The 25,925-nt window shown below is 39.0% G+C and overlaps 1 protein-coding gene across 6 annotated transcripts in view; it reads right to left on the bottom strand.

Moving 5' to 3' along the window:
• Frmpd4 (FERM and PDZ domain containing 4) overlaps positions 1–25,925 on the bottom strand; it is a 680,790-nt gene that overhangs the window by 119,550 nt on the left and 535,315 nt on the right. For all 6 annotated transcript variants that reach the window (XM_045140765.1, XM_045140764.1, XM_045140766.1 and 3 more), the window contains 2 exons: positions 11,326–11,486; positions 4,689–4,791 (listed from right to left, as the gene is read on the bottom strand). In XM_045140765.1, the coding sequence (XP_044996700.1) occupies positions 4,689–4,791; positions 11,326–11,486 (264 nt within the window). The remainder of the gene's footprint in view (positions 1–4,688; positions 4,792–11,325; positions 11,487–25,925) is intronic.

Raw genomic sequence — 25,925 nt, forward strand, 5'->3', positions numbered from 1 at the left:
TAAAGAGCCTTTTGTTTTGCATTTTTATTGACAACTTACATAAGCATAGACAATAAAACATAATACTTCCCTCCTATGACCTTCATTTACTCCTCTCATATCTTCCCTTCATTGAATCCCTTCTTCTTTCCAGTTAGTCTCTCTCTTCTATTCTAATAACATCATTTTCCCTCTTCTTATGAATGTCTTATGTAAGCAGTGTCAGGCACTGAGAGGTCATAAATATAAGGCCACTTTGTGTCTGGAAGGCAGCAGTGTAATCAGTCCTACTCTTTCTTTAGCTCTTAAAAGGAGATCAATGTTCTCCATGGTGTAGAAACTGTTTCATAGCATTTCCTTCTCCAGAAGAAGGCTAAAACAAGCTGCAGGAAGCTTGGCATCATGGTAATTCAACAGGTGAAGGAAGATGTTCCCTTTAACCCTCAGGGGAGGACCTCCTTTTTCTCTTCCTCAGGCCCTGTAAAATAATATCTGATAGCTAGTGGGTGGCCCTCAAAAGAAGCAGAGACCCTGCCCCACTTCAAACAGCTCTTAGGGCCATTCAAGCTCCCACTCCTGGAAGACCAGGAAACAGCCCACCTCTGTCCAGCCAATGAAGGTCAATGGAGTAGTCACATGACTCCTATGGCCAATGAGAGGTGTGAAGCATGAAAAGATGGCTCCTCCCATCCATTGTGAGCATACAAATAAGGAGGTTTCTGGAAACTGCTGGAATGTGAGCCCCTGAGCTCCTCCAGTTGAGAATTACTGTTTTCCTGTGCCAGGAACAGGTAATATGTTTTTATACCTTGGTAGGCCTTGCCAATTAATGCTTTATGTTTACTAGTGTCTTAATGTGAGGAAGGTAGAAATATGGATGGAGGTTTTATCACTTCATTACTGTGTATTATACCATGGATGTGTAGGTCAACTACTAGGAGAAAAAGACTACAATAAGGGAAGAGAACTGATGTAAACCATAGTGTGAGTGAGAATCTTCTCGTTTCTTTTATGACTAATCCTTTGGGTTTGTCTTGCCACAAGAGATTGTAAGCCTCATTGGCCTGGTCTTTCTTTTTGTCTGCCTGCCTCTTTCTCCCCCTCCCCCCTCCCTCTTTCTTTCTTTCTTTCTTTCTTTCTTTCTTTCTTTCTTTCTTTCTTTCTTTCTTTCTTTCTTTCTTTCTTTCTTTCTCTCTCTCTCTCTCTCTCTCTCTCTCTCTCTCTCTCTCTCTCTCTTTCTTTCTTTCTTTCTCTTTCTATCATTCTGGTCAGATTGCTTTCTTACAAGTCTGCTCAAGGAGCTGAACTTTCATCAGGAGGGAAATAAAAATGAAATCTGAGTGAAAGGCTGTGCTTGCCAACCTGTTACTGAGGAGATAGGATGTATACCTGTGTGATTTCATAACTCAGATTCCCTTTAAGTCCTTCATGTTTTACTTAATGTCACAGGGGCACATGAGCAAGCACGGTCTTTACAAGCCATATTACAGGAACAACACATCTTTCCAAACAATGTTTACAACACAGCCAAAGGACAGGTGGAAGGCTTGCACATTTTCCATTTCAGACAACTCAGAACATCACCACTGGGTCTGGGGAGAATGGTTCAGAGGCCACGGGTCCAGGTTCAATTCCCCAGTACCTACATAAAGCCAGATACACAAAGTGGTTCATGTGTCTGGAGTTCATTTGCAAGGATAAAAAGCCCCAATTTACTCATACTCTTTCTCTCTAAAATAAAAAAATACACATTTTTTTAAAAATAAGAATATACAATTTTCTTGTGAAGCATGTAGAAATCTCATAGCAATCATACCTCCATTATGGCAACAATTAATTCTCTTTGTATATTACTTGGGGCTTCAGTCTACATGTGGTTTAACCAAGGAAAATAAAATCCTATCAGGTTGTCGTGCAGAAGCTAACAATATTCTTTTGTTAAAGGGCTTGTTAGTATTTTAGGTTTTATGGGCCACAAAGTTCATCTCAGTTACATACAGTAAAAGCATCCTTAAATAATATGTAAATGAATGTGTGTGGTCATATTTGGTGAAATTTTATGGACTCAGATATTTGAACTTTATATGATTTTCATGGGTCACAAAATATTTGTCCTTTTTTCAATCTCTTAAAAATGTAAAAAGCCAGCCGGGCATGGTGGCGCACGCCTTTAATCCCAGCACTCAGGAGGCAGAGGTAGGAGGATTGCCATGAGTTCAAGGCCACCCTGAGATGACAGAGTTAATTCCAGGTCAGCCTGGACCAGATTGAGACCCTACCTCGAAAAAACAAACAAACAAACAAAAAAAAAAAAAAAACGAAAAAAACAACAAAAAAAACTGTAAAGAGCCTTTCTTAGTTCATATGCTTTGTAAACAATATGTGGCAGCCTGCATTTAAACTGAGAGCTGTTTCTTGCCATCTTGTCTTATAATTAGCTCATTTATTATGTTACATATAAAGCCCTATAAAGAATACTTGGTTTATAGAGAAGCCATTTTCTTCTACAATACATTAAACCACAAGGTGCAAAAAAAAAAAAAAAAAAAACTTACATGGGGGGGGGCAACCCTTCCTAAATGCCCCCAGGTAAGACTGCTAGGAAGTGATCACAGTTTTAGATAGCTTTTTCTCCATCTTAGTACTGAAACCAGAGATTCAGTCACAGCAAAGCCAAACACAGATATATTATTTCTTCTATCATTCTGCAAACCCAGAAATCAATAGGAGTGATCACACAGAAGTATACCCAGGGGGAAACAAAATGTAACTTCTGCTATCTGACACAAAGTTGGGCCCCCAGGACACAAGCTGATATAAGACTCAGAACCTGCCTGGATGAAGCATCTCCCTGCTGACACTCGCATACATCTCAAAGAAATAAATTGGATCTCCCTCACCAAGGCTCTCAAATAGTCTTTCTTTAGTTTTGTCTTTCAGTACACAGAAATATTTAAGCCATTGCCAGGTCTTATTCCATTTTACAGGGTGAATATGATACAAGTTCCAGTGCCTGCCCCTGTAGAAAAATGTTCTTTGGAGATACAGATGTGGTCCATCAGTACAACTGTGACTTTTCTAGCCTGCTTGGAATATGCCATTACACCAGGCCCAGGCTAAAATACAGTGACTGCCTTAGTCCCTTTGGGCTGCTATAAAAATATGTTAGAGAGTGTATTTTATAAACATTAGAAATTGATTTCTCAAAGTTCTGGAGGCTGTGAGGTGTAAGATCAAGGCACCAGCAGTTTCGGTATCTGGTAAGACCTCAATGTGTAGCATATAGCACTTTCTTGCTCCATTTTCACATGGGAGAAGGAGCAAGGCAACTGTCTTCAACTTTTATACTTTTATGATGTCATATAGTGCTATAAATCCCATTCATGAAGGTTCCTGCTGCATAATTTAATCACTCCTCCAAAGACTTTATATATAAATGCTATCATAATAAGTATTAGGTTTCAAAATATGAATTCGGGTCAGAAGAGGATATAAAACACCCAGACTATGGCAGTGATCACCTATTTAGGGACTGTGAGTTTTCCCAGGACATGGGCTTTTCTAGTGCTAAAACTGAGATGATCCCTAAAATGAGCCTCTTTTTATATATCCCTGTCTTTTTACCCTTCAAATTCTTTCAAGTATGTTTGACCATCCACAGTTCTTTGTGAGCAACAACCAAACCAAGTTTCCCCTAAGACTGCTTCACTTAATACTTTCCCCATATACAGGTGTGCATTCTTGTTTTGCCTGCATAAATTCCAAGGCAACCTTTCCTCAATTTAAAGTGATAGTTTTCAACTGCACTTCAATCTTGCTTGGTAATATTGGTCTTTAAAAGATAAACATCATACACCTTATTCATTAATACCTGTAGCATGTGGGGAATTAGTCATATGATTGGCCCAGATTCACTTAAATAACTTCTCAAGATTTGTTTTCCCCTAAAAGCACTGGAGAGTATATGACTCCAACAGACTTTTGAGGGACTTCTTGACCAGTATTTGAAAAATATACTTTCTAGTACCCACATTAAAAATATCACATAATAATCTACAATCATAATAAAATTAAATGACTAAACAAATCACATTTCTTTATATGTCTTGAGTTTGCCCTAATTATACTTTTACCTCATTTGATGTTCTCAAGATTCAGTAATGAATCATTCAGGCAAGTAAGTAAAATCAGTGAACTTTATGTTTGTGTATCCATGGGAACATATATGTGTGTGTGTGTGTGTGTGTGTGTGTGTATGTGTGTGTGTGTGTGTGTGTGTGTGTGTGTGTGTGTATATATATATATATATATATATATATATATATATATATGTAATTACTCATCACTTAATTCTAAATTTAGATCTTGTATTTACTCTCTTTGATTATGGAAATTCAGTGTGTTAGTAATTCTGGAAGTAAACAAAGTTCAGCCTTTGTCTCTGGCAATGGAGACAGAAGTTGTAAGAGTATGGAGCCTAACCACATGAACCCTCACTGTTAACAGATATTTAAGTATTCTGTTTATGAAGATGTGTTTTTGTACTACAAGTTAACATCACTAGAATTTACTACAAAATGAATATGTAGGCTCACAATTCTGCTCTATATTGGCCCACAAGAAGAAGCTCTTCTGTTGGAGAAGTCCTCAGAGCTGTGTGCCAGTCTTTGTGACAGGACGGGGCACAAGTGAATGAATGTGTTACTTACCTGACCAAGTCGATGACCCGCTCCCTGGGTGCAGCACTGACTGGCTCATCATTAATCATCACAATCTGATCTCCAGGGATCAGTTTGCCTTCCGAGGGGCCACCTGGAGACAGAAAAGAGCAAAGCTGATAGGTGAGAAGGCCCTTGGCCTTCTAAAATGTCTTCCCCCATCATGATTCATCATGAACAGATGGTGGTATTAGCAAGCAAAACCCAATCAGACCTGAATGCTCTTTTTATGTATTTATATTCATACATTCATACATGCATACATAAACACACATATACATACGCACATGCACACACATGCATGCATGTGTTTGTGTGGTGTGTATGTGTGCAAATGTATGCAACCTCTGCTAGTGTATGTGGAAGCCAGAGGATACCAGTAAGTATCCTCCTTTAATATTTGCCAGTGTGTTCACTTGAGATAGTCTCTCACTGACCCAGGAGCTGCCTTTTATGTTTACACTGGCTGGCTAGAGAGTTCCGTCCATTCTCTGGTCTCTGCTCCCCACAAGACTGGGGTTACAGACATGTGTGGTCATGCTCAGCTGTTCAAATGGATGCTGGGATGAACTCAGGGCGAATCAGTCTCTCTCAGTTCCTCATGCTTTGTGGCAAGTGCTCTTACCCACTAAGCTATCTCCCCAGCTTTCCACCTGGGTGTTCTTTGTGCATTTGGGGCCTAGAATGCATCCGGAACCATTAAATCAAGATTTCTGAGAGGGAATTCGACATTCATAGTGTTTCTAAAACTTAATGAGGGAGGTTTAGACTAGGCTTGTGGGGCTTCCCACACTTTATTGTGCTTCTTAATCATTTGCAGATCCTGCTACCATGCAGAGCTGCATGGTGAGATAATGCATGTCTCACTAGCTACCCAGGGGTACTGTTGATGATAATCAGCACACCATTTGTTTTTCTCTGAAGATGGAAGCCTCTAAATGAAAGTATTCTCTTAACAGGTTGATAGTCAGCTGTGTTGATGTCCCTCAGCCTCATCATAGGTGTGCAACATCATAGGTGTAGCTGGATTTGAACAAAATCACATATATCTTCTTATTTTAAATCACTCACCCAGGGGATGTTCCAAAGGACTTACAATAAAACTTGACCTTGGGGCTGATAAATAGTTCAGTGGGTATAAGGACCTGAGTTCCATCACCAGAACCCACATAAAAATGCCAAACTTGGTGGCATGTACTTGTAATCCCAGTGCTGGGGAGATGGAGACAGGAGGATTCCCTGGAGCTCACTGGGTAGCCAGTTGAGACTGATTGCTAAGCTCCAGGCAAATAAGGGTGCCCATCTCAAAAAGTGAGAATAACACCGAATGTTGTCCTCTTACATCCACATGCACATGAATGCATACCTTCCCACACACGCATCCATACACACATGAACACATGTACACCCAGGCATGCATGCCACATTCATAAATGCCAAAAAGTAAGCAAACTGGGCCTTGAGTTAGGTGCTCTTGGGACAGGTTGAGGTCTTCTATAGACTTGATGGTAATAGCACAAAGGACTAGTTTTTTTGTTAAATGAATGAAGCATACCTGGCTATGGTTGGTCTTAAAAGTAACAGTCCCTCCTGTTAGCTAGCAGAGTGGCATTATTGGTTATGTTTGTGGTTTGGAATGTACTTGTGTTTGTGTCTGTGCTCACATATAATTACAGAGCAGTCTCGATCTTGCCTTGATCTATCACGCTCATAGAGTGCCTCATGTGCTGTTGAGGTCTAGTGAAATTGTTCATGTTCAACAGAACAGCCAGATACAATGGCCCTACAGCTCCTTCAACCTGAGGGATTACAGGACTAATGTTTGTTGAGCAGTTATTATGCCCCAAGCCATGAGTTCAATGTTCTGCTCTGTATAACCTTACTGAATACTGAAATTGTTTCCATGAAATGAGAGAAGTGAACTCACAGGCATAAGAATGGGCATGGAAGTAGAATCAAATTTCAGGTGTCTGGACTCATGCAAGTTCAGAATGACCAAGTTCTCATTTGAACTTGTGCTCACAATCCACATCTTTATCACTGCCAGGACTCTTGACACCCAAACTGAAGGGCACAAGTGTGTGAAACACACACACACATCTGTATTTAAATAAAAAACGCAAAACAGTTATTTGTATTATTCTTGCATAGCTACAGGGCAGTTACCTCCCAAATACAGATATGTTACTATGTGGCAGTACAATTTTCACTTTATTTCAAGAATACTGGCACTGGGAGGCCAATGCAGTTGAAATACTCTTCCAAATAAGCTCACAGTTGCTTCGTTTAGTCATATAAATGAACATTCCAGGCCCAGGACAAAAATCTGAAAGTCATTCAGTTATTCTCCACCCACACAGGCTTTTGGCATATGCATCACTAAGTGTCACTGTACCATCAATGTGTCTTCTTTCTAAGAAGTAAGAGTAGGGAAAGCTTAACAGACACACACATCATCAGTGATGGCAAGTATTCCTTTCACTGTTCTGTGAGCTAGGATTCAGTGTTTGTGCACAAGGAATTCAGAATGAACACTTGAGAAACTTATTCTAACTACTGGATTCTGTGCAAGCAGTCACACCAATTCAGTCAGACAAACGGTGAGAGATCAAGTGATGGTCAAATGCACACAAATTTTCACAATAATTCAAGGACGGATATGAATTCTTACAATGAGAAAACTACTCTAAGGTCAACAACAGGACATATTCTGTGTTTTTTGTTGTTGTTGTTTGTTTGTTTTGGTTTTGGTTTTTCAAGGTAGGGTCATAGGGTCTCACTTTAGCCCAGGCTGACCTCGAACTCATAGGGATCCTCCTACCTCTGGCTTCTGAGTTCTGGGATTAAAGGCATGTGCCACTATGCCTGGCAACAGGACATATTCTTACATTTGACTTACAGTGGTTTTTTTGTTTGTTTGTTTGTTTTTTGAGCCAGAATCTTGCTCTGTAGCCAAGCCTGGCCTTGGACCCACGCTTGTCTTCTGGCCTGAGCCCACTGAGTGCTGGGATTTCAAGTGTGAGCCACCCCTTAGCTGACCTAAGCTTTTTTGATCAAACGGGAGTATTCTTGTTTAATCATGCAACTTGAATCAAGATTCTAGAAGAATCAACATATTAAAAATCTTTCCAAAATATGCAACAGTAGCACCCTGCAGAGAAATGTGTCATACCTTTTACTTGGAAGCCTGAGTCTTCTACTATGTAAAATATTATCATGTCATTGTAATCACTCATTTTTATGATAGACACAGTTTCATTGAGCAACATTTTCATGCACAAAAATAATTGGAAGTGGTGACCTTTTGTGTCTGTGTTCACTGGTTTTCTACTCTTCTCAAAAATGTCTGACAGTGGGTGTTGGTGTTTTTGACGCTAAGGAGGGTTCAGAGCATGGAAGGGAAAACACTGAATAGTGATTTGATACATGAAAAAGAAAAAAAAAAGAATCTTTAGTCAGTGGGAGACATACATTTTGGAAAATCTTATAATGTTATACTGTTCCAGTGTAATAAAACAACATGCATAATATGAATCCATTTTGAGACAACATGCAAGCACATGCAAATATAACGCATTATATGTATGTTGCATTTGATGTGTATTTGTGTGTGCATAGAATTATGTCTCCTATACAGTATCTGTTTATGTGAATAATGGTGTGAATAATGACTTATTTTCATGTTAGTAGGAGTTCGAGACAGGTTTTAGTTTTGTTCTCTATTCTATCAAAAATATATATGTAATGAATATATAATATAATATATTGATATATTATAAATACATATTATAATATATGTTTGTAGCAATCTCAAAAATCACACACAAAACTCAAACATGATTCATATTTAATAAAATACAAAGCTCTGTACACAGATAAGTTGTATGGTAAGGTAGTAGTCAGAATGAAAACACTTCTTGGCACAAGTCTAAAGAGGTCATTTGTGTCTCTGATACTTGTCTGGGGCAAATGTTGTCAAAATAATGGAAACTTAAAAATAGAATCAAGTTTAAAGTTCTATAACAGCTCACTAGTTCTGTTTCTCTTACTGACAGACTCAACAGACAAATATTTGAGAGTTCAATCATAATAATAAAGAATGTCTGTGAAACAATTAATATGAACTTCTCCATGGCTTTAGAAGCTAGATGTCATGAAGATTCCTCCATTACATGGATGGCAAAGAGAAGCAATAACCAACTGTAAAACAAGGAGCAAGCATGGAAATTAAAAAGCCAAATAAGGGGCAGAGCCAGTAATCAAACTTGGGAAGTTTGATGTATGAATCTAAGCTGTGAGACATTGTACTTCACTACTGAATTCTGTCAACAATTTGCAAAATCATCAGAGCAATAGCATAAGAATTTTCTTTCATATAATTACAATAAGTACATAAATGTATATTATAAAGAAATAGGGCTGGCGAGATGGCTTAGCCGTTAAGGTATTTGCCTGCAAAGCCAAAGTACCCAGGTTTCATTTGCCAGGACCTACGTAAGCCAGATACACAAGGTGGTGCATGTTGCTGGAGTTTGTTTGCATTGGCTGCAGGTCCTAGCTCACTTGTTCTCTCTCTCACTCCTTTTCTCTCTCAAATAAACAACATATTTTTAAAAAGAAACACTCAAAAGAACACTGCTTCTGGGAGCTAGTGGGAGAGATCTATCAATAAAGTCCTTGACTAGAAAGTGTGAGGACCTGTGTGCAACCCCCAGAACCTCCACAAAAATGCCAAGACTTGGTCATGCACACTTGGTAATCCCAGCACTGCAGAGGCAGAGACAGGAGTATCCCCAGAACAAGCTGGCCAGCCAGGCTAGATGAATTGGTGATCTCCAAGCCAATAGAGACCCTGTGTCAAAAACAAGTGGTGTATGGCATTCCTGAGGTAGATCTGAATTTGTCCTCTGTCCTCCACACACATGAACACATACGTGCACTTGCACACAGATAGACATATATATATTTGCAGAAAAGCACATTATTTCTAGAAAAGTAAAGTCATCCCACTTCAGGAAATTGCATCATTGCCTATTACATTCAAATGTGTCAATAGTGGGCATTCTGCATACTCTCATATGAAACAAAGATAAAAGTCAATTATCATGTTGCGGAATTTAAGAGAATTGACATGCATCAGTTAGTCTCTACTTTATAAGAGCCCCATCATCATTTCTCCTCCACACTACAAGCCTTTGCTATTACCATAGCCTGGCTCATTGTTCCAGCTCAGCCTCAAACTGCAGATCAGGCTATACTTAGCTCCAGGCTGCAGGCTGGTTGGGTGCTGCCCTAGGGGTTCAATATGAGGCTGAGACCGAAGAAATAGCAGCCACCTGGGGAAAGTATCGCTTGCTGTGATCATACAAGAAGCTTAAGAGACAAATTCAACTGCTCAAGTACATGGAAAGCATTTGTTTGTATCATCTCTGCTAATATTTCATTGGTCAAAGGTCCATCCCAATAGCAATGGGACAGGGTAATACATCGCCCTCTAGTGGGAAGGAAAGGGTATGCATATCTGTAGAATTGTTCAACTGACCCTTTGACTGAACTGTACTATAACTTCAGCACCCCTGTTTCTCTCTCCTAAGGAATAAATATGTACTTACATATGGTACAATGTCTGCCTCTGATTGCATTCATATGTTCCAGAGTGGTACCATGATTCCAAACGATGAATTACTGTTTTCATTGCCATGTGATGGATTTGACAAATTAAAATTGACTTTGGAGGCGTGGGAGATGGTTCCTTAGGTAAAGTACTTGCCACACAAGAATGATGACCTAAGTTCAGATCCCAGGCCCCCACATTTAAAAAACAATAAAACTGGCAAGGTTTCATGTGCCTGTAATGCCAGCACTGAGCATGTGAAGACAGGTTGATCCTTGAAGCTCCCTGGTCATCCAGTCTAGCTTAATTGGTGAGCTCCAGGCCAGTGAGAGATCCTGTCACAATGGAGGTGAACAGTGTTCCAGAGGATGGTTGTTCTGTGGCCTCCGCATGTATACATATATGAGCATGCAAACCCAGAAACACACAAGTACCACGCACAAAAAATAAATAGATGAATGGGGCTGGAGAGAGGGCCAGATGGTTTTAGGCACTTGCTTGCAAAGCCTGCTGGCCCAAGGTCAATCCCGAATACCAACTGAAGCCAGATGCACAAAGTGGCGCATGCATCTAGAACCTGTTTGCAGTCACAAGAGGCTCTGGTGCGCCAATATTTATTCTCTCTCTTTCGTCTGTCTCAAATAAAGTATTTTAAAAATAGAGAGGTATATTCATAGACAGATAAAATTTACTTTGAAGTCAGGGATGGGGTGTGACATGCTTGTGAGCTCGGAACTTTAGAGGTGGAGGCAAGAGGATTGCCAGAGATTTCAGGCCAATCTGGGCTGCATAGCAAGTAGCAGACCATCAAAGGCTACATAACAAGGTCTGTTTTGAAAATTTAAGTAAATAAATAAACACATAAATAAATACCAGTTTTTAATGAGGCATTTCTACCCTTTCACCACTCTGTCTAGATATTGGAAAAAGTCACCTGATCTTAATAGTCTAGATACTTTTGGCCAGGTGTGGCAGGTAGCCTCGGGAGATGAAGGAATGGGGCTGGAACCTTACCTGGTGTTACAGAGCGAACGACCACTGGCTTTTCACTCCCTGCCACAAAACCAAATCCCAGCACAGGGTCTCTCCTCATCTCCACCTTCCGAGGGGCAGGGGGGATAATTTGGCAGCTCTCAAACCGAGGGTCATCGAATGGAATCGCTTGCGTCATGTGACTGTGGAGAAAGCACATACAAGAGAAGGAAGCCATCAGTGTGGGAATGAGGCATTGGCCTTGTGATCATGTGCTCTCTAGTTTGAAACCCATTCTGTTTGGTGGAGAGTGGAAAACAGCTTGCAGGTATGTTCAACTTTTGAACATTGTAACATAACCTCATCTACAAAGCTCATGCCCAAGAACAGTGCAGTAGAGTTACTAAAATGCGAAAGAAATATCATAATATTTTAACTTAACTTACAATTTGATATTGGGTTGCCTTTATAGCTATCTTGGGCTGCAAACAGCCTGTGGACTGTGGATTGGACACATCTGATAGAGATATGTAGGGTTGCCTGGGGGCCCATGGGTGATAAGCCAGAGAACCAGGTCAAAGGTCAACTCCCACTGATTGAATTCTTCATTCATGCCCATTGGCATGCCTTCTGTCAAGGGAGGTTTTTTTTTTTTTTTTTTTTTTGAAAAGTATAAATCTCCTTCAAGTTAGGATAGCTAAAATTATTTCAATAGCATGGGTTTAATTCAATCTTCTCTACATTTAATTTTCTTCAATAAGTAAAAGAATATCATCTTGAAATATTTTAGATGATGCTACTCTATATGACATCTGGATAGCATATTGTCTGAACATAATAAAGGCAGGGAAGGAGAAATACTCTATCCTTTATGAGGAGATAATAAGAATTGAGTAAGATCAATAAAAACCTACTGGTATCTGTCCCTTAGGAATGTATTGCTAACTATGGAAACACAGTTTTACAATCCCTTTTAAACAGAAAGAAAGCGTCTTTTCAGTGTAGATGCTTATAACCCGGAACACTAGGAAAAAGAGAACTAGCATGTTGTATATCATGTGCAAAGTTCATCTGGTACTTGATTTCATCCTAAAAGACGCTTTTATGGTGAAAGCTGTTTGACCCCATCCACTGACACTTTGAAAAGATTACACGAGGGAAATGACTTAGCCCAGAATAGGGTCAGTGATAGTGTATTCATTATACAACACGAAAGTAGAATACATGTAGTTTGTTCAATTATCTGTTGAACATCCATTGACAATTTAAATTAGAGTATTTAAAACATCTGCAGCTTGCTTGTCCTTTTCTATACAATAAAGCAATAAGTAGTTAATGTTTCAATGTATCACTCAACTATTACATTATTGTAATATAATAATGTTACATTTATTAAGAATTAATATCATGCTAAGACAGGATACAAAATAAACACACAGCAATCAGTAGCTTTCTTATATACTAACAACAAACATGTGGAGGAAGAAATGAGGACAACTTTCCTATTCACAATTGCATCAAAAATTAATAAAGTACCTTAGAATAAACCTAATCAAGGAAGTGGAGGATATCTACAATGAGAACTTTGAAACACTGAAGGTATAAATTACAGAAGACACTAGGAAATGGAAAGACATCCCATGCTCTTGAATTGGAAGAATCAATATTGTGAAAATGGAAATCTAACCAAAAGCAATCTACACATTTACTGCAATCTCCATTAAAATTCCAATGGCATTCTTCACAGAAAGAAAACAAAAATCCTAAAATTCATTTGGAAGCAAAAAACCCTCAAATATCCAAAAACAATTTTGAGCAACAAAAATAAGGCAGGTTGTATCACCATATCTGATTTTCAGCTATATTACAAATCCATAGTAACACCATCAGTATGGTAATGGCACAAAGACAGGCACATAGATCAACGGAACAGAATGAAGGACCCAGATGTTAATCCAGGCAGCTTCAGCCATCTAATTTTGGACAAAAATGCCAAAAATATTCGCTGCAGCAAAGACAGCCTCTTCAACAAGTGGTGCTGGTTAAATTGGATATCTATATGTAGAAGGACGAAAATAGATCCTTGTCTTTCTCCATGCACAAGAATCAAGTTGAAATGGATCAGGGACCTTATTATCAGACCTGAAACTCTGAAACTGCTAGAGGAAAAGGTAGGAGAAAACTTTCAACATATTGGCATAGGCAATGACTTTCTGATTATAACCCCAATTGCTCAGAAAATAAAACCACTAATCAACCACTAGGATCTCATGAAATTACAAAGCTTTTGTACAGCAAATGACAAACTGAATAAAGCAAAAATACAACTTACAGAATGGGAGAAAATCTTTGCCAGCTATACATCTGACAGACGATTAATATCCAGAATATACAAAGAACTCAAAAAACAGAACAATAAGAATTCAAACAACCCAATTAAAAAAATGGGCTATGGAACTAAGTAGAGTGTTCTCACTGGAAGAAATACAGATGACATATGAACATCTAAAAAAGTGTTCTGCATATTTAGCCATCAGGGAAGCACAAATTAACACTATTTTGAGATTTCATCTTTCTCCTGTCAGAATGACTACCACCAAGAAAGCAAATGATAATAAATGTTGGTGAGGATGTGGAAAAAGGGGAATCCTACATTGTTGGTAAGAATGCAGTCTGGTACAGCCATTGTGGAAACCAGTGTGGGTATTCTTGAGAAAGCTAAAAATAGATTTACCATATGATATATCTATAGCACTTATAGGAATATACCCTAATGACTCTTCTTACTACCTTAGAGATATTTGCACAACCATACTTATGGCTGCTCTATTCACAATAGCTAGGAAATGGAACCAGCCGAGATGTCCAACCATAGATGAATGGATAATAAAGATGTGGCACATTTACACAGTGGAATTCAATTCAGTGGTAAAGGAAAGTGAAATTATGAAATTTGTAAGGAAATGGGTGGATCTGGAAAGGATTATACTAAGTGAGGCAACCCAGGCCCAGAATGCCAAAAGTTGCATGTTCTCTCTCATTTGTGGATCCTAGCTACAAATGTTTAGACTTGTGTGTGACCTGGAACCAAAAATCAGTAGCAGATGCCAGTAAGCTAGACAAAGGCTATAAGGGAGGGAGGAGAGGAAAGGAAATTAGGAGATGGTTTTATATATATATATGTGTGTGTGTGTATGTATGTATGTATGTATATGTATATGTATATGTATATGTATATGTATATGTATATGTATATGTATATATATGTATGTATATATATATAATTTTTTAGGGAGTATAATGGCATAAGTTAAAAGTGAGAGAAGTGAGGCCAGGGGAAGAGATTGAGTAAGAGAAGGATGGGTGGAGGGTCAACCAAAATTTAAGATATTCTGAATAAGACATACGAAAACCTACTTTTTTGGATAAATGGCACATACAGAAGCCATAGATTGCTACTAGAAAATTTTCAGTGCCAAGAATGGGATACAATCCAGTAAGTTGTTGGCCAGAGAGGCCCCTATTCCTGCCAAAACATTACAGGCTATGGCCAAGGCCCTTGGTTTCCCACAATTAACAAATATTAAGACCCTATTGCTGAAGACTTCACATGTCTGAACATCAAGATCACTGAGAAATCAAGCTGTTGCTGAGCAGAATACCTTCTCCCTGCAGACCAGCCAACTGAAAGGTGGAAAAAGCTGCACTGCATGCAGCCCTATGGGAGACAGAAGTCATGAGCTGTGAAAACAGTGGACACTGGAAGCCTCAAATTTGGCCAGACAGGCCAAATGGCCAAATAGATGCAACAGTGGCATGTATGCTCTTGGGGAAACCAACTGCTCTATAATTGTACTGGAGGCCTGCTCTATGGGAAGGATCATATGCCTAGTACTGAAAACTTAATCAAAAACCTATGACAGGGGAGGTTATGAGCCTTAGGGGTATAAAATTTCTCATGTCTGGCTAAATGCATATATTATTCTCACCGAACTGCCCTGAAAGCACTAAACTTAATGTTCATATTTATATATTAACACTACTCTCAGTGTTGTTTAGATAAGCTTCTCTTTTCAGATGGCAGTGGCTACTGGGATGACCCAGAAGGCAACACAGTATTGAGAAAAAGTGACAGAGGAGTGTCCAGCATTGAAACATCTCTATCACACCCTCCAAGGCTCAGGGCGGATTGTGGAAAAGGTGGAGGAAAGAATATAAGAGCCAAAGGAAGGGTACCACTCCTTACAATGCTACTGTACAGACAAAAATTGGCCTCAATATCCATGACCTTGCAGTACCTAGCAATACCTACACAAGACCCTCATAGTAGGAGAAAACAACGATGACATAAAAATAAAAGACTAATGGAAAGAGGGAGGGGATATGACAGACAGCAGAGCTGTAAAGGGGAAAATGAGGGAACAGAGGGAATTATCATGGTTTATATCTGTAAATATAGAAGTTGTCAATAAAAAATTTTAAAAATAGCCAGTCGTGTTGGTGCACGCCTTTAATCCCAGCACTCAGGAGGCAGAGGTGGGAGGATCGTCGTGAGTTCGAGGCCACCCTGAGACTACATAGTGAATTCCATGTCAGCCTGAGCTAGAGTGAGACCCTACCTTAGAAAAAACAAAAAACAAACAAACAATAAATAAATAAATAAATAATATATATCATGCTAAGCATTGTTTACACTGCTTTCCATGTTTTGGTTTGTTTAATCCTTCAAAACAACTCCATAATACACTCATTTATTAATTTAGTCAATTTATTAAATACCCATTGGATCTTTTGTTCTCAGAATAGAAGAAGAGATAAAGCAAGCAAAACTAAAATGAAATGAGTCAGTTATATAGCATAGCTGTTCTAAATAAATACTAAGGAGAAAATTCACACAGGGCCAGAGGATGGACAGTTGCCAAGAGAGGGGACTACAGAATGTTTTTTGAGCACTTGAGTCAACATCTGAGGGTGAAATGTACATATCTCAGGGACCATGAAGTGCAAAGCACTTGGCAAGAGGGAAAATACTTAATGATGGCTGGGGATCAGTGTGTTACTGGTAGTGGTGAAGGATCACATAGGCTCTTTTCCTTTTGTTTTGCCTGTACTAAAAAACCACTGAAAGGTTTTGAATATTGGTGATGGATGTGTGCATTGTGTTAGCAACAGAAACAACAGGGTACTTGATTAATGAGAGGGGGGGGGGGAGGGAGGGAGGGAGGGAAAAGAGAGAATTCTGAGCCCAATGCATCCTTCCAACAGGAGATCATATCATCGTGGCTTTGGCTGACGTGAGAGTGACAGAGGTGGCAGAAATGTTTGGGATTTTAATATAGTCAGAAGCCATTTTGATAGAACATTGCCAGGCCTCCTGGATGGACTTATGAGAGTAAGTTGCCTGATGTATCTGTACTACAAGGGATGTTTCCCCTTCTGTTTTGCTCAAGAAACAAATGCCCAGGTATAGGATGGACATGAACTCTGACATGGTAGTTTGCAGTAAAACTTTGGGACCATACCACCATGGCTTTGAGTTCTAATAACACTGATCTCTCATAGCATTATCTACACAAATTATTTAATCACTCCGTGTGTCAGTGCCCTCATCTGAAGAATGAGGAAAAATATGACAACTAAGGCCAATGCCATAGTACTTGGTTACCTGGCAGTGCTAAAATGTAAGACCCTATTGCTGAAGACACCACAGGTTGCCGTCACAGGATATTGAGGGACCATGCTGGAACTGAGCAGGAAACCATTTCCCCCTGGGAAGTGCAATGGGAGCTCCTGGGGTCAAAGGTCACTAACAGCATGAACAAGCAGGAGATCCTGCAAGGTATGAAATCAACTAGCTGGGCAAGAAGTACTCTCCTGTGCAATATTGGCATGCAGGGCTTGGCAGGTAATCAGCTGTTCTCAGATTGAATATGAGATCCACTCAGTGGGAGAGAATTTATATCCCGCAAGTCAGAATCCCATGGATAGGAAACTCCAGACAGAAGCCTCCACTGATCTCTGGCTAGGAAGAGTGGGCAACCACATTAAAGTCTCTCAAAGCTGGGCGTGGTGGCACAGACCTTTAATCCCAGCACTTGGGAGGCAGAGGTTAGGAAGATCACTTTGAGTTTGAAGCCACCCTAAGACTACATAGTGAATTCAGGTCAGCCTGGGATAGAGTGATACCCTACCTTGAAAAACCAACAAAAATGTCCCTTAAATAACTATGCTTATCCCCTTTCATCAAAGCTGCTCTCAGTCTTTGTTTGGAGAATCTGTTGTATTTTACAGGTTAATAAAGCACAAAAAGGTAGCCAACAGCCTACAATGAGATGTCTCACCCCTACCACATCTGCTGGGGCGCAGGAGACATTGCAGAGGATGCTGTAACGCTAGTATTGCTCTCACTGCTAGCCTGACAACCAGTTATATGTAGATGGCAAAAGGATAGACATTTTGCTCACTCAAAACTCATCAAAGCAGAAATCTAGAGCATACAGAGAATACAATAGTAAATCAGACATATAACACAAGCACCAAGGCCCAGGGGACATTGTCGAAGAGGGGGCAGAAAGATTGCTAAGAGCCAGAGAGTGGGTAAGAATATACTGAGGCAGACCCTCCCTCAGAGAGTGACTGACACCTTCAGGACACCATAGTGAATAACAATAACCCCACTGAGGAGGATCCTCAGTGGAATGGGATTGGGGGGAGAGGGGACATAAGAGTATAACCTTAAAACATTAAAATTTAAAAGAAGATGGTTTGAAGAAAATAAATGTAAAGCACTTAGTAAACTACGTGACCCCCTAGTAAGGACTTGAAAAAATAATTAGAGTTCGGGAGATGTCTCAGCAATTAGAAATTCTTGCTTGCAAAACCTGATGGTTTAGATTCAGTGTGCTAGTACCCAAGTAAATTTAGCTGCACAAAGGAGCACATGCATCTGGAGTTTATTTGTCACAATTATAGGCACTCCTGCACCACTCATTCTCTCTCCCTTCGCTTCACAAATAAACATAAAACTATAAGAGATAATAGTAATTACATCTTATTTTCTTCTCTGGAGATCAGTGAATGGAAAAGAATCATTTTCAGACACAACTAACTCAGTCAGTTTTAAAATATAACAACAAATCTAGCATGTCAAATACTCTAGATAAACCTCAAGGCTTTCAATTAAAAAATCATATCAAATGTAATAACACAGTAAATACAAATATGATTTTACACACATAAGGCATTACTGTACCCGACACACAAAACAATAAAAGAAGGTTGAGTAAAATTAGTGGCTTGGCTCTGCTTCGGGGCCACTAAGTACCATAAAGTACAGGACTGCAGATGGAGTTGGAATTGTGGGGAAAAAAATGAGAGGAACTTAGTGTGATCTGCGTGCAAACTGAGCCTTATCTCTCTCATACCATAGTTCTGTGTGTCAGCAGTGCGTGATACTGGGCCCTGTCACCCTGAATCTCCAGTGCTGTTTCCCACACAAATAAGATTGCAAGCAACCAAATGTGTACTTCTTAACTGCTGCTTATTTTTGCATTTTGGTCATTGTTAAGGATTTCATGTTTTGTGTTCACTTGGTGTTGTTGGTACACTGAGACAATCCTCCCAATAGCATTCATTATTATTTTCTTGATCAGCAGACTACATTTTCAGAACAAGTGAAAAATTATCAGGTGCTCTCTCTCTCTTATAGTATGGCAGATCCATACTCCTCAGACCCCATAAAATCTCATTTGGTTCATTGTATTAAGGTGGACACTTTGGAGCCTGAGCTTGCAATATTCCATTCCTGGCTTATTATTCCATTTTTTTTTTTGTAATGATGCTTGCTTGAGTCCTTTTATAATGAGCTGGAAAAAAAATCACATCCTCCTTTTTTGTCCTGCTGAAACATGCATCAGTGTCTTTTGAGGCTGAGAGTAAAAGAGTATATAACCAATACAAACTTCTATCCTCCTGTCCAAGCTTCTCCAAAAAACACACATAGATAGGTGAAGGTATCCATGAACTCTAAATATAGAATAAATTCATTGAGACAGAAATATGTCCACAAGATTAATTGAATAAACTTGGTGTGTCTAATGGATTTCTTTTTCAAAGTATCTATGGGAATTTTGCTGCCCATTTCCCCATAATAAAAGGAAAGGGATTTTCTTGAATTCATGGAGTCTTTCTTCCTTAGCAGCAATAAAATAATCACAAATAACTGCTTAGGGTAGAAGAAAGCACACTGTAAGAAATCCTAGAAGCATTTCTTGTTTTTGATAGACCATTAAGGTCCTTTTGGAAATAGGGGCTGAGTAGGCATATTTTAGATGGGAGAACTGAATTTAGAAGCATCTTTGGTGTGGCTGGTGCAGAATCTGGGCAGATGTTGGTAGGTGGGTCACCTGGGTGGTTAAGACAAAGGGTATATCAATAAGGTTGAGGATGTGGCTCAACCAGTTGAATGTTTTCCTAGAATGCACAAACTTTTGGACTTGGCCCTTAACATTAAATAAATTATGACAATGTGTGTGGCAAGATAAAATGTTGAAAAAATGTATTTTGCTTTTTCTTCATCCTGATAGGAGGTCCAGGCAGCCCTGAAAACGAACATGATAAACCTGCCTATATCTGGAGCTACTTCCTGCTGCTGCTTCCCCAAAGGTCAAAGGGCATAGCCACAGGGATGTCTTTATTTTCATGTCCATGGAATTCCAGCTTTCTTATCATGTACAAATTTATTTTCTATCCATTTCTAAATTTTTAGCAACTCTGGGCAAACCTCAATCCTTTGGGATTAAAAGAACCAAACCAAATCCCTTTGCTGGAGATAGGTCAATTTTCTTTGAACAGAAATAACTGCATATAATGGGTTACTGGGCCTCATGCTGTTGCCTTCATGAACATGCATCATTTACAAGATCTTAGCCTTCACTAATCAATTCCACAGGCTACTGTCAGTCAATTCTCTCATGCTTAGAGCACTTACAGATTCAAAGCTGTTTAGTTGGACTTGGAATCATGCATAGACCTTGGAAAGCCAAGAGAATCTGGAATGATTAACCTTAAAATGCAAAGAAAAATCTTTTATTGGTCAATTTTGGGAAACTTTGAAAGAAACAGGGCTTCTCTTAAATGGGTAGAGTAAATATGAAAAGTTCAGCTCAGCTGCCTCCAAAATAATTTACATATTTAGTGCCATCCAATAAGGATATCTAAACAGCCCTTTCAAAGACTTCAATAAAGTGAATTTCAAATTTTATATGGTAGTACAAAGGAAGACAAAGCGAGAGCAGTGGATAGCCTATTAAAAGATGACAATTCCTATACTGTTATACTAGCACGATGACAGATGGAAAAGATCATTGACTGGAACAAAATGAGGTTTCCAGGGTAAATTTAAAGATCACCACTATGTGGAAAGAATTCAATGCAAGCTACAGTAGCAGAGAAACCTAAGTGTATTCACATGTCAACAATGTGGTTGCTTTGAAGCAAAATTAGCAGAGTGGCTAGGAAAATATGCTGTAATACTTGGAGGTTGTTGGCTATGAGCTGACAATGAACTTAGAGTTGTCTTCTCAGAGTAAAGGTGATATTTTAATAACGAGTGAGAAAGTAATATGTTTTCAAATAAACTTAGATCATGGTAAGAATGCAGGGAAACAGCTGTTTGGATCTAGCAGTTATCTGACTGTTTTATTGAAAATTATGCAAATATGTACAGATAAAACCTGCAGTCTTTAGAGAACTTGGAAATGGGAGTTTTTGAACCTGTTTAAAAAACTTTCAAGTGAAGTACTTTAGTGGCTTGTGAAGTCATTTGTTAAATATAGGAAAACACAGCATTTTCCATTTGGTTTGTGAGATGGAAACTTTCCAGATGAATCTTAACAAAATCTTTTGCACAGATGAGACTGAGAACTAGTCATCTAGTGAGCCATTTGGTGCCACTTGCCTCATCATATGTTTCTGTGGGCCTTTCTCCTTCTCTAACCACAATAAGAAATCCAAGTAAAGAAACACACTGAACAGGCACAAAGACCATCCACATTTTATTTAACGAAAAGAGAAACCAAGATGTTCAAAAACAAGTAAGCATCCTCAATCAATTTAAGGAAGCAGTGATAACACAATGTCTTAATGTGGTTACAATGTCTATTTCACTTGCATTTTGTCTTGCTTTTGTTTTTGTTCATTTAGTTTGTGTTTGAAGCAGGGTCTTGCTATAGATAAAGACCAGGCTGACATGAAACTTACAATCCAGCCCATGCAAACCTCAAATATGAAATCTTGTCTCAGCCTTTCCAGTGTCGGGCACTATAGGTGTAAGCCACTATACCCAACTCATTTCATCTTTGTCTTTTTTGCATGTGTGCACACATGTGTCAGGGGTGTGTGTGGTGCATCACATGTGTGTGGATACACACATTGTGTGTGGAGGGGGGGTCACAGGAGAATGTCAGGTGCTGCCTTCATTCTGTGTGATTCCCTGAGATGGAACCTCTCCCTGAAACTGAGGCTTCCATTTGTTTCAGTAAGACTGGCTGATCAGTGAGCCTCAAGAATTTTCCAGTCTTTATTTCCCCATAGGACTGGGGTTACAGACATGTGTGACCATCCTGTCCGTTTATGTGGATGCTAGAGAATCCAAGTCAGGTTGAATCAGGCCCTCATGCTTGTGTGGTAAGTGCTCTTACCCACTAAGCTATCTCAATGGGCCATTATTTTCTCTTTTTGTTGTTATTGTTGTTGGTGGTGATGGTGGTGGTGGTGGTGGTGGTGGTGTGTGTGTGTGTGTCTAGGCCATGAAACAACCTCGGGCGCTATCCTCAGGTACATTGTAAATTCTTTGAGATACAGTCTCTCATTGGCCTGTAGATCACCAATTAGGCAAGGCTGACTGGCTAGCAAGCCCTTAGGATCTACTTATCTTCACCTCCCCAGTCAACACTGGGATTGCAGACATGTGCCACCGTGCCCAGATTTTCTTTTTTCAAACATGGGTTTTGGGGATCAAACTCAGGTTCTCATGCTTGAGGTGCAAGTACAATACTCACTGACACATCTCCTCAGCCTCATTTCAACTTTTTAAAAAAAATTTCTATTTATAATCTTTTTAAATAATATGCCTTATCATACCTATATTTGTAGCAGTATACATATACACATATAAATAATAGCCAATTATGAATAAATTTGGTCTTGTGCAAGCTTGAAATCTTTCTTGCTAATTGGGTATTAAAAACTAGATACAGGGAGATGACTGCTCCATATACCCAAGAAGTTTCCTGACTTGTTGTATAAGCCCTAAGGAAGATTTACATACACATACGTGACGATAGACAGAACCCTCTTCTTACAAAGCTCACCAGAGCTCTTGAAGTGTCCATCTTTCATATTCATATTCATATTCAGTGGCATATTTTAGAATCCAAAAAATGAGGGTAGAATACTGATGGGAAGTGATGCCTTTCCATTCTGCTTGTCTAACCTATTTTACTTGCTAGTAAAATGAAACAGAATTGCCCTGCGTGAGTGACTGAGGAACAGTAGACTGATGGTTCTTATACATGTTCTTGCTTTAGACCCCAAGAGATTGAGCTCTTTGAGGGGTTGAAAATTGAAATCACCTCAAACCTTTCTAAAATGCCAAAATCTACCATTCACAGAGTGTAAAGTATTGCATACCTGGGCAGACTTTTTTCTTGATTCTCTTTTCTTTAACCTGCCACTAACCATATTTTTAAAAAGATATTTTTATTTATTTATTTGTGAGCAAAGAGGGAAATAGAAGACAGACAGGCAGAGGGAATAAGAATGGGCACACCAGGGCCTCCAGTCACTGCAGACAAACTTCAGATGCATGTGCCACTTTGTGCAACTGGCTTATGTGGGTACTGGGGACTCGAACCTGTGTCCTTAGGCTTCCCAGGCAAGCACTTTAATGGCTAAGCCATCTCTTCAGCCATAAACACATTTTTAAACAAAATACTTGATAGTAATGAACAAAGCCTTGCACAACTATGCTAAAATCATCACTGAGTTCTACCCATATTTTAAGGCAGTGAAAGAGAGAGAATTTAAGATAAAGTTGGTCTCCTCCAAATGCGACGAGGATGTACTATAACCATGTTTTTGTATTCTTTGAATGTTTATATTGTAATCTTATACTTAGAATGTAGAAATGACCCTATAGCTTTAGTGGATAGAAACTGGAAAACATGTGATGAAAAAGTCCTGATCTAAGATAAGAGTAAAAAGCTTAATTTTTTTTTTTTTTTTGTTGTTGTTGTTTTTGGTTTTTCGAGGTAGGGTCTCACTCTGGTCCAGGCTGACCTGGAATTAACTCTGTCATCTCAGGGTGGCCTTGAACTCATGGCCATCCTCCTACCTCTGCCTCCCGAGTGCTGGGATTAAAGGCCTGTGCCACCACGCCCAGCTTAAGTTGTTTTTAATCAGACTTATTTTTAGAGAGTTGGCTGACCACATACTTGTAAATTTCATTATTTTATAAGCTGTACATATAAGATTTGTAAGTAATTAACTTTAGCTAATAAGATTTTTTATTGACAGATAAAGACTTCTGTGAGAAGTTAAAAGGGGTTAGTAAGAAAATCAAAGTGCCAAAGGTTTCACTTAACAGTTATGTTTGAATCAATTATGACCTCTTAGCTGCATATGGCACCTCCCAGCTATAATCCCAATACTTGGGAGTCTGAGATAGTAGGATTGGTAGAAGAAGAAGACTGAGGCCAGCTTTGGCTACATAGTGAGACCCAGTCTTCAAAAATTAAACAATTAGCCACTGTGAAACTTTAAGCTATGATTCCAGATCATGAGAAAAAAAAGAAAAGGTAACAAGGAATGGAGAGGATAAAACAAAACATACAATATGAAAGGAGAAAGGAAGCTATATTGCAGGGGAAGGTACAAGTGAGAGAGGGAAAAGGAAAGAGGAGAGAAGGAAAAAAATGTTCAAAGGGCTGGAGGGATGGCTAAATGATTAAAGTGTTTGCTTGTAAAGCCAAAAGACCCAGGATAAATTCCCCAGGTCCCATGTTAGCCAGTTGCACAAGAGGGTGCACCAAATTCGTTTGCAAGGGCAGGAGGCCCTGACACACCCATTCTCCCCCCTCACTCTTTCTCTGTCAAATAAATAAATAAAAATATAATATTTTTCAAAATGTTTAAAAACATGATAATGTGCTGGGTGTGGTGGTGCATGCCTTTAATCCCAGCCCTCAGGAGGCAGAGGTAGGAAGATCACCATGAGTTTGAGGCCACCCTAAGAAGACAGAGTGAATTCCAGGTCATCCTGGGCTAGATTGAGACCCTACCTCAAAAACAATGAAACAAACAAACAAAAAACACATGATAATGAAGCCTATTTTTTGTATGTCAATAAAATACACTTTAAAAATGTGCAATCAAACAAATAAATAAATACCCTTTTATAAATTAAAATAATTGTTCCCAGTCTTTGCCTAGAGAATTCAGTTTCCTTGGTCCTAAAAATTTGTTTCTACCCAAATTTATCTTGTCTGTGCCTCATCTGTTGTAAGCCTTATGCATATGAACTGAACATCACTCACTTCTCCAGATTTATTGGACATTGGCTTTCTGTGAGATTCAAACCATGTGATATGCTGCCAGGAGAAACTGAGGATGGGAAGATCAACGCAATGTGATTTCTCCTTCCCAGTTCTTGCTTCTGTATGGTTGCACCACGATGTTTCTTTGCTCTATTCTCAGAGGTTTCTTGGTGCTAACAGGTGTCAGCTGCTATTAATCTCTGATAGCTCAGACTGACTTATGGGCTTCTTACTTATGTCTGACATCTCTTTGTTTCCTGTCAGAAAGCTGAATCACTCACTGTGTCTTTCTTCCATCAAGCAACCTAGTCGATCCTGTGAAGCTAGCTGTTTTCCTGATTTTCATCCAATAGCAATAAGTATTTGTACATCAAGAGTAGCATTGAGATCAATGCTAGATAAACTAATATTTATTTGTAATATGTCAACCATATTTATGTATATAAAGATAGAAACATATCCCTAAGATGTTAGCATTCCTTTCTGGATAGAACATTTTGCCTATATGGACCATGAAAAAGATTGAATATTGGCTGGAGAGATGCTTAGTGGTTACGGTGCTTGCTTGCAAAGCCTAAGGAACCAGTACCCACATAAACCAGATGGAAAAGGTGGCACATGCATCTGAAGTTTATTTGTAGCAGCTATAGGCCCTTTTGCACACTCTCTCTCTGTTAGAAAAATACAGGACACATATAATATAATATAATATAATATTTATATAATATATATATATATATATATATATATATATATATATATGGAAAAATACCTGAGCACACAAAGGGAAAGAGGGAAAGAACAGTTGTAACAAAGCGGTACTTGAAACCTCCCTAAGGTAGTGGAGTCAAGATCTAAACATTTTGAGACTGAGGGCATATCTGTGGGCAAAATATCCCAAGCAGGGAAAACACATAGATAAAAGTCTTGAGATAATTTTCTCCAGGCCACTTTTCTTTTTTTTCTTTTTTTTTTTAATTTATTTTTACTTTTTCAAGGTAGGGTCTCACTCTAGCCCAGGCTGACCTGGAATTCACTAAGTAGTCT

This window comes from Jaculus jaculus, chromosome X (assembly GCF_020740685.1).
Source record: "Jaculus jaculus isolate mJacJac1 chromosome X, mJacJac1.mat.Y.cur, whole genome shotgun sequence".
Classification (NCBI taxonomy): Eukaryota; Metazoa; Chordata; class Mammalia; order Rodentia; family Dipodidae; genus Jaculus; species Jaculus jaculus.